The following is a 10,542-nucleotide window of genomic DNA, read 5'->3' on the forward strand; positions in this document are numbered from 1 at the left end:
AAAGCTTAGAAAAGCAGGGGCTCAAATGATCGGCCTTTGTGATTGGCCATTTTTCAGATAACTGACCAAATCTTTTTTAGTGAAAATCGGACAGTTTAGATGGGTGGCCAATTGATCGGCGCAGCAAGGTTTTCAAGTATGCTTTTTCAAACTACAGTGCATGATTCAATAGTACTAAATGTTTTCAAACAAACGTTAAGGAAAAATTTTAAATATTAAAAGTATATATATAAAATAATATTCAGCAGCACAAATTTTTAACTTAGGTTTGAATATATTTAATATGCATATTTAAAACTGAATTTTGGCTAATTTAAAAGCTCTAGAAAAGATAAGGAAAAAAGTTAACTAAATAAGCACCTTTTTTTCTGATAAAAAAATTATTTTCACGTGGTAACCCTGACTTAAGTCAATGAAGAGAGAGCTTACTCCAAAAACTGTAGCTGTAGATACTGTTAATTTAAGGTTGTTCTTGAGTTCAGTCTCATTTTTAGCAAATGAACGACATGCCCAATTGAATTTAAATCAGGAAAAAGAATTGGTCAATGTAAGACCTTCTACATACTGCCTTGCTTGATTAATTCTTTGATAGCTCTGGGACTCTGCATAGGACAGTTGTCTTGTTGCATACAACACTTGCTAATGAGTCAGGAGAAATTTTCTTGTACAGGGCAGGTTTGTACACTCAAAAATACTCTACTGCTAGAAAGAATTAAAAATAAAATTAACAAATAAATAATAGGCACTGGTATATTACAGAGTAGAGGAAAGCATTGCAAAACACTAAGTTCAGACAAAAACAGTAACTGCAAAATCAACCAAGTATTTTATCTTGTCAAATACCTTTCAAAGGCAGATGCGTCAAAAGGATCTTTCAAAGACAATAATAAATGTTCATGTAAATAAATTGACATAGAAGATATAACTATTAGGCAAACAATATCTACAGTTGCACAGTAAATAAGCACATGGAAGTAAATCATATATGTGCATAATTCAAAATAATTGTCAACAATAATAATAGCAGGAATTATTGATTTCAAACAAGGTTTAAACAAACAACAATCTAAATAATGTTAGGCATAAGGCATGATTGAAAGGAAAATGAATGAAAGTCAAACCTATAGCGGATGGAGTTACTCAAGATGAAAACAGTAAGGATCCATTTACAATCACAAATCAGAGCAACAGCACACACAAGAACATACTTGGTTAGTTTATTACTTACACAATACTCATCTCTCTCTTTAGCAGTCTCAAACCATGCAACAAAAACATTATACTGTACACAAAAAAGCCTTAGAATTTAAATAAGAGAAGAATACAAGCATTGTAAACGAACTACAACAAATGTATATAATTCAAAATAAAGCTGAATTTAGCTAAAGTCCAGTTTATGACATGACTTCTAAATAGGCTGACCAGATTTTCAGAGTTTCAAATGGGGGCACCACTCATTCATCTAGTGAGTGAGCTGGATGCAAACTAAATCAAAGAGCGGGGAGAGAGATGGGGAAAGAGATGGTCCCCAGGGAAGTTGTGTGTGCCTTGTAAAAAATATACATCAAAGAGCAGGGTGGGCCACATGGATTCATGTGCTTTTTAAAATAAATGTGAAATCGAAGAGTCAGGGTAAGGGACAGCTCTGTCTCCACGTACTGACTGGGTAAAACCAGGACAAATAGGAAAGTTTGGTAAATTCCAGCACAGGGTGCATAATACAGGACTGTCCAGGAAAAAAAGGATGTCTCGTCAGCAAAATTTTACAGCTACACTGTACAAATTAAAGATTAACTATCCTATAATAGCATAATGTAAACCCATAAATAATGCCATCTGAATTGGAACATGTAAATAAAAATGTTAAAAAAAATTACACTCATCCTGGACAACTAAGGACTACTAAGCAATTTTTTACCCCATATGATAACAAAATATTTTTTATACTGTATTAACTTCCTGTTCATATAATACCTTAAGTATCTTAAAAAAAATACAACAGTCCTAAATTTTTAAGCACAAATCTATTTAGATTTTCTTTATTTAAACTTTTGGAGTACAGGTTCACTATGTTACTTGGTCACATTACACTGCTTTTCTAGTGATAGGATTTCAATATTTAATTAAACTTTCTTTTCTGCTACCACATATCCACTCGTAAGAAATTTGATAAAAAAGGGAAAATCATTTAGTCTATCAGGCTTGTTTATTTTACTAACAGGAAAGCTCTCCGTAAATCTCATCCAGACCCTTAATAAAGGTTACCAACAATTCTGTCTCACCTACATGGCTCAGTAGTTTGTTCCAGATTCACATATCTCTTCAAGTAAAAAACTGCTTCCTAGCTTCAGTCTTAAATTCACTCCCCTTAATTTCCACTGGTAGAGTATGTGATTCAATCTTAAACTGAAAGAATGCTTTATCAATGCCTTTGAGGATTTTGAAAACATGGATTAGATCCCACACAGTCTCCTCTGTGTGGAACTAAACAGGCTTAAACCTCTAAGTCTGTCAGAATATGGCATGTCATTAACTCCAAAGATGCACCTAGTTGCTCTCTTCTGCACAGCTTCAAGTGCTGCTATGTCTTTTTTGTAGCATAGTGAACAGAACTGCACACAATACTCAAGAAGTGGTCTCACTAGTGTATTATATAGTCTAAACATAACAATCCTTAAAATAGATAGATTGATAGATACTTTATGAATCCCAAGGGGAAATTCACAACTTAATTTATATTCAACAGTTTTTACAATATAACATAACATTTTATTTGCCTTTTTAATTTGCTTCTACACATTAGACTCTGTTAAAATAACATTGCCCAACTGGTCTCGTCCGTTGCGAGAGATGGACATCTGAAGCGGAGCTCCGCAGGCAGCGGTGATATTTTTCATATTTTCTTCTTATTATCCTGAGATATCTTGTATTTATCCAACCTGAGGGTACTACTACAGTATATGCAAGCATATATAAACATGGCCAACAAGAAAGGGGTTAAGAAAGAAACAAAAACTAAAGCTCAAGCTCAAGGTACGGCCTTTCAGAGACTGACCTGGATCAGATGGGCGAAAGCCCAGACTCCTTGGGACCATGGTCTGCTACGTCGTCTCCGGCTGAGAGCGAAATGGGGAGCGAATGTACAAGTGCGAGTGACACAGGTCACAATAGCTCGCCGATTGCAGAAAATCATCTGAAACTGGAAAAGGCCTTGAAGTCCGCACTTTCAACTACTCCAGGCGAGCCAGGAACACCGACTGTAACAGTGCCCACCGCCTAACCTACGGTGCGCAAAAGCAGAAATGATCTGTCTGAACTGAAGGTAATGATCGCTAAGCTCAAGCAAGAGACAAAGAAAGATATAAGGAAAAGCGAGAAGGCAAATTAGAAGGCGACAGGAGCTGCAGCAGGATAATAAAGACTTGGAGAAAAGCATATGTATTTGCTTTGAGGCAGTCTTTAAAGATATGCTGGGTAAAATTGAAGAGCATATTCAAGAAACCACATCTAAACTGAGCACACTTGCTGATCAACTGGAGGATGTCAAGGAGACATTCACGACTCTGACTGAAACAGCCGAAAATCTATCTGCCAGTGCTGAAGAAAAAGCAACAACTGCCAACTCCGAATGTAGAAAACTCGGAGACAGACTTGCTGCTTTGAAAGATGGACGCAGAAGGAATTATATTAGAATCGAGGGTCTACCTGAGAATCGACCTGAGAATCGAGAAAGTCCAAACCCAGTGAAATTTGGAGCTGAACTATTTTCTAAAATAATTGGAGAGGACTTTAAAGCAGATTCTGATATAGCAGCGGCTTATCACATATGCGGATCAAATACCATTAGAGCTAGATCTTTTATTATTCGCTTTGAGAGATTATTATTTAAGATAGAGGTGATGGCACTCCTCAGACACAAGCAAGAGATTATATATGAAAATAATCACATTTCCATCTTCCCTGATTTCTCTCCCGCAACAGCTACTAAACGTGCAGCCTTCTACAACATTAAACAGCGGTTACGGCAAGCTGATATCAAATACAGCCTCTTGTATCCTGCCAAACTGAAAGTGGAATTGCAAGGTCAATTCTATGCCTTCACCTGCAAGGAAGAAGCAGAAAAGGAATTAAGAAAGCTGATCCCGACACTATTCTGAAACACAATAGTGAGTCATAGCCTGTCATGACATGGCAAGGATATATAACCTACTGTCTGATCTATTTGTAAAGATACGGGTATTATAATTATACATCCTTATTATTTATTTATTTATTTTCTCTCTACCCTAAAGGAGACTGTTTAACATCATATCCTTGGTTTATCGTTATTGTTATTATTGCATTAAGACTTACTATGCTTATTCTGGACCACTTTAACACCATTCCCCGGGTTTATTATCCAGGGTTTATTATCTTAATACTTTAAGATTGCTGAAGATTAAATTTTAAGTTCATAGTTTGTTAATGATTATATTTTAGGCATATAGTATTTAGACTAAATTGGCAATAGATATCTCTCTTTTTTAATCCTAAAACGGCACTGCGTGGAGGCTTGTTTTGCTTTGGACGTGCTCTGTCTCTAGGTTTGTCAGATGACCAGGACTGTGTGAAGTGGTGTCCAGCCTCAAGTGGGGAGGCAAAATGGGAGGGCGGGGGATTAAGGGGGAGAGAGAAAGAAAGCAGACTATATCTATATCTAATCTATCCTTTTAATCCTTATAATTATAACTACCAACATAAAAATAAGCTGCATGGCAATAACTCTTGGGGAAATTGGAAATTAAGGTTAAAGCTGCCTCACTTCCAGTTAAGACTATAAAATGACATCAAAAATTCAGAATCAATGTCTCCATGATGGGACAGTTAACTTTGTGAGCTGAAATGTTAAAGGTCCGAATCATGAATTAAAGAGAAAGAAAGTATTCTCTCACCTAACAGATTTAAATGCTAAAATAGTATTTTTACAGGAGACCCACTTACTAAGCAAGGATCAGTTCCGGCTGCAAAAGGACTGGACTGGCCAAATGTTCCATTCTAGCGTTACAAAGAAAACTAGAGGTGTGGGAATTCACTATGTCACTATGTGATAAAGTCATTATACCCCGCACACTCACCTCACAGATGGCATCTCAACCCGCTTCTATTAGTAGACGAGAATTGTACAGAATTTATATCCAAACAAATCAGTTTCTTCCTAGAGATAAATACATCCTCAGAGATTTCTGCAGTAATACTCTGGGGAACTCTTAAGGCTTTCTTAAGAGGACAGATTATTTCATATCTTTCCCACAGAAATAAATTAGAAACCAAGAAAGCAAAAATACTAGAATAGAAGAACATGCCAGGCTCCCAAGCGAGGCTCTACATAAGAAAAGGCAGGCTCTGTATTCAGAACTCAACCTCTTGACAACTAAAGAAACTGAACAACTAATTTATAAATTTTTTAGCTCAACAAATCCACAAGCAAAAGTCCGCAACGCAATCCCAGTAATCACCAACACAAACAGAGACAAAATCATCGACCATAAAAATATATTGCATACATTTAGAGACTACTATAAATCCTTATATTCTACCGAGTTTAAAGAAAACAGCACACAATCTAATACATTTCTGGATACATTACAGATGCCATAAATAGATACTTTTAGTGCAGAGGAACTGGAAAAACCTCTGGCGTTATCAGAATTACTAGATGCTGTAAAGTCACTTCAAGGCGGGAAAGCAGCAGGCCCTGATGGCTACCCAGCAGAATTTTATAAGAAATTCTCCACTCAGCTAGCTCCCCTCATATTAGCAACATTTACAGCTAGAGACAATCAAACTCTTCCTCAAACTTTTTGCCAAGGATTAATCACCGTTTTTCCTAAACAAAATAAGGACTTATTACAATGTGCATCATACAGACCAATTTCACTTTTGAATAATGACGTTAAGATACTCTCAAAAATCATAGCTAGAAGGATGGAGAAAGTGCTCCCTTCGGTAATATCACAAGATCAAACTGGATTTATCAAGGGTCGACATTTATCTTCCAATCTTCGACGCCTGTTTAATGTAATATACTCACCAACAAACTCAAACACCCCAGAAATATTATTATCATTTGATGCAGAAAAAGCATTTGACATGATTGAATGGAAACACCTTTTTACTACATTTAAGAAATTTGGGTTTGGCCCGAACATTTGTACATGGATCAAACTACTGTATACCAATCCAGAAGCTTCAGTTTGTATCGACATTTGTTCAGACTACTTTAAATTAGAACGTGGTACCAGACAAGGATGCACCTTGTCACCGCTGCTATTTGCAATCGCCATTGAACCACTAGCAGTTCACTGTTGTAATACAGATCAGATAAAGGGTATTATCAGAGAAGGACTGGAACAGAAAATTTCTCTATGTGCAGATGATATGGTACTGTATATATCAGACCCACAAAATTCTGTGCCTGCAGTCTTAACAGCACTCACAGAATTTCAAAAGATCTCTGGTCTCAGAATTAATCTGAATAAAAGTGTACTCTTTCCAGTGAATTCTCAAGCATATAATATTAGATTAGACACCCTACCTTTTATCATTGCAGAACAGTTCAAATACCTACATGTAACCATCACAAGTAAACAAAGCTCTTTATCAACAAAATTTCTCTGTATGCATGGAAAAAATTAAGCAAGACTTGCATAGATGGTCACCCCTTCGTCTCACTCTAGCTGGAAGAATTAACACTGTTAAGATGAATATTCTTCCTAAGCTTTTTTTTATTTCAAAACATTCCAATATACATCAATAAATCATTTTTTAAGCAATTAGATTCAACAATAACCTCATTTATTTGAAACTCAAAACATCCACGTATCCAAAGAGCGACCCTACAAAGACCAAAGGCAGAAGGTGGCATGGCTCTACCTAACTTTCAGTTTTATTACTGGGCAGCAAACAAGCTATAAAAACCTGGACACAAATAGATGAACTTACACAGGCTTGGTCCACAATAGAAGTAAAATCCTGCAGTACTTCTTTATATTCCGTGCTCTGTGCCCCAAAAAATTCAAGTTATCGGCAATATACTAATAACCCAGTTGTGCTTCACTCACTCAGAATATGGAACCAATGTAGAAAGCATTTTAAGATGGAGACGCTTTTATCTGTGGCACCTCTGCAAAAGAACCACCTCTTTCAACCTTCGCAAACATATGCAGTTTTTAATATCTGGAAAAAATGTGGGATTAACTTGCTTAGAGATCTTTGTATAGACAACATCTATGCAACATTTCAACTACACAATTCTTTCACTATCTTCAAATTAGGAACTTTGTTAAACAGAACCTGTCCGATTTTCCTCATCTTGCACCCTCGTCCATGCTGGAAAAAATATTGCTCAATTTCATGGACTCAGACACCATCTCTGCAATATATAAAATTATTTTACAGTCCCTCCCTTTCAAAGATCCAAGAGGATACTGGGAAAAATATCTCTTAATCAATATATCAGAAAAGGAGTGGAAAGTAGCAATGCAGAGAATTCACTCAAGCTCCATAGGCGCAAAACATACAATTATTCAACTCAAAATTATATATCAAGCACATCTGTCTCGCCTAAAACTCTCCAAAATGTTTCCTGGGCAAGATCCAACCTGCGAACACTGCAATCAAGTCCCAGCCTCACTGGGTCACATGTTTTGGCCTGCACCAAATTAACATCGTTTTGGACCAAAATTTTTAAGTGCCTTTCAGACAGCCTTGGTGCCACAATCCATCCTAACCCATTAACAGCTGTGTTTGGTGTTCTTCCAGATGGGTTTAAAGTGGAGAAAGACAAACAAATTGTGATTGCATTCACTACACTTTTGGCACACAGACTTATTTTGCTAAACTGGAAGGAATCATAACTCTCCTCTTTTAAGTCAGTGGGAAACCAATGTTTTATACTATTTGAAATTGGAAAAAATCAAATACTTGGAGGATCTGTACAGATTTTTTTCAGAACATGGCTGGATCTAATCAGTAATATTTTAGAATAAGCTCTTAAAACACAGAGGAAGCAATTATTTCTGCATTTCTTTTTTCTTCTCCATTCATCTCTATTGGCGTATTAAAATCATCAATTTAGGTATGTTTACAAGCCTTAAGTTTTACCCTGTTGGCCATGGTCTCTCTCTCTCTCTCAGGGGTGGGAGTCGACTTGTTCTCATTCCTACTTTTTGTAAAAATTGATTGATTTGTATGGAATGATTACAATAAAATTAATAAAAAGGAAAAAAAAATAAGACTGCCCGAAATACAGTCAATCTAGCAATCCATAGAAAGTTAGCAAAGAGCCACTTCAGAAGGTGAAATCATTTTTAGCATATCTGGATAAAGAATACTGATACTAGCAGTCTACTATGAAAACAAAAATTGTTTATGCAAAATTACTGTTCATCGAATCTGAAATATAAAAACTACCAAATATTTACACAAAATGTTTATTCTTATTAGACAAGATTAGAGATCTTTACAGTGACACAAACTTTTTCTTGTGTCACAGATGCCGAGTGGGGAGGGAAGTATATACGGGCAATAAGGCGATGTATAAATCCATGAATACAATAAATAAGAACAGCAGACAAATGGCCTAATGTACACAGTGCAAAATAGAACTATACAGACATATAGACAGCATTAAACAGTAGTGAAAAAATGTAGATGGCAGTACAGATGTAACATGCAGTAGAATCAAACATAAACCACCTTGTGGGTATAATACAGGGCATGTAAGATCAGTTACCAAGAATTTCATGACCTTATGACCTGGAGAAGTAAATATAATTGAACTAATCTTTTAAAAAAGCGTACCATACAGCAAGCAGAGTATTTCACTTGTAACTCACGATGAATAAGTGTCATTGTGAAATAACATTTGCATAAACACTTAATACAATTAAAGATCATGGGGTCAGAAGCATGAACAACACTGGATGGGTTGGCAGTCCATCACAGAGAAATCTCAACCACACATCCACACTAAACAAACGTTGGATCACACGTATACACAGCCATGGGAAGTACATGTAAATTCAACACAGGCATGGCCGGGTATGTTCGACAGTTGTAGGCCACTGAATCCATTGGGCAGCATCACTACCCATCGCCTCACCTTGCAGTGCGTCAGACAAACAAACAGACAAATGAAAAATTGTAAATGTCAAGCTACATTATTAAAGCAGACACAAATAAATACACAATAACTTGATGTAGCAAAACGCATGCAGACATAGTAGCTTAAGTTCTCTTACAAAAAATCAACACAAAAAAAGAAAAATCAGAAACCACGGTAAAATGGGAACGCTCCACGAAATTAAACTTACATTTGTTGTAATTTCCAACACTATACGTAGAGAAATTGATCAGTGACATAAAGCAGTAATTCCAAACCGGACCACTATCTGCAATGAAAATAACGTGAAGATGACCAAGTGGCCTCCAACACCTGAACATGTGACCCCTTCAATCCTCCGCGATGCTCTTGGCTCTTGCTACATCAGGCTTGTTTTACACTGGCTTAGCAGAGCTAACTTGCGCAGGACTCAGATTGAACCGTAAGCATGGCTTGTGGGCGGAAACTAATGCAGTGAGTGCGCTATGAATTGGACATCTGCTCGTTTAATTCATGAAATGATTTTTATAAAGAATATACTCGTAAAACGAGAAATGTTCACTTTTGAAGACACCAAGAAGATGCATTTGCTCGGTAGGCTTACTTTTACTTTTGTTTGCGAACACTAATCAAAACTTTCGACCAGGTGAGCTGACTTTACTGGTTTTATGTGCACGAATCGCCTAAACGTCCCGCACACTGAAATTCTGCCTTGCCCGAGAGCGCTGTGACTGCGCGGCTGTCCAAGTTGAGAAGTGTTCACGCCGATTCGGTCTCGATCCATATTGCGCACTCGCTCACTCATTCACTGTACCTATCACTCGCTCTCTTTCTGTCACTCACTCCAACCCACCTCGTCTACCGCCCGCCTCGGAAGGTGCAGCATCCCTAACAGAAGCTTGAGCTTCACCGGGGGTGATAAGCTAGAGAAGCACAGGCGGATGTTGTCGATGACAGAGGGGGTGAGCAGGGAAGCGATGCTGGAAGGTGCCCATAGCTCGTCCGTGGATCCCAGCTTATTGTGCAGCCACAGGCCAGTGTCGCTCTCCCTCATCGACGCCATCTTGAAAAAAAGAGTGCACAGCGTGCGGGCATTTTCAGAGGCTACCTAAAAAAAAAACAGACACACGCGCTCACAACAACAGTCAGGACCCCCCTGTTCTGTTCCGCTCAATGACGTAACACGGGATTGCGTCGCCTCATCACGTCTCGTTTGCAGCTTGAATGAACCATTTCACCGTGACAGAAAAGGTTAGACTGCTATGGGACGCCAATTGGGCCAGAATGTCCAGGATCGTACGCGGTAAAATTTGATATTGTTTAAGTTACTTGTTTAAAACAGTTAGGCGGTTGTCTGCACAAATCTGTAACAGTGATGGCATCAGTGTTTCCGTGCTTTT

At 37.5% G+C, this 10,542-nt stretch overlaps 1 protein-coding gene across 1 annotated transcript in view; it reads right to left on the reverse strand.

Moving 5' to 3' along the window:
- The window catches only part of nelfa (negative elongation factor complex member A), a 52,143-nt gene extending 41,837 nt beyond the window's left edge, over positions 1–10,306 (reverse strand). The window contains exon 1 of the mRNA XM_039751717.1: positions 9,996–10,306. Coding sequence (XP_039607651.1) covers positions 9,996–10,205 — 210 coding nt within the window. The 5' untranslated portion in view covers positions 10,206–10,306. The remainder of the gene's footprint in view (positions 1–9,995) is intronic.
- Positions 10,307–10,542: the final 236 nt, after the last annotated feature.

Source organism: Polypterus senegalus, chromosome 4 (assembly GCF_016835505.1).
Source record: "Polypterus senegalus isolate Bchr_013 chromosome 4, ASM1683550v1, whole genome shotgun sequence".
Classification (NCBI taxonomy): Eukaryota; Metazoa; Chordata; class Cladistia; order Polypteriformes; family Polypteridae; genus Polypterus; species Polypterus senegalus.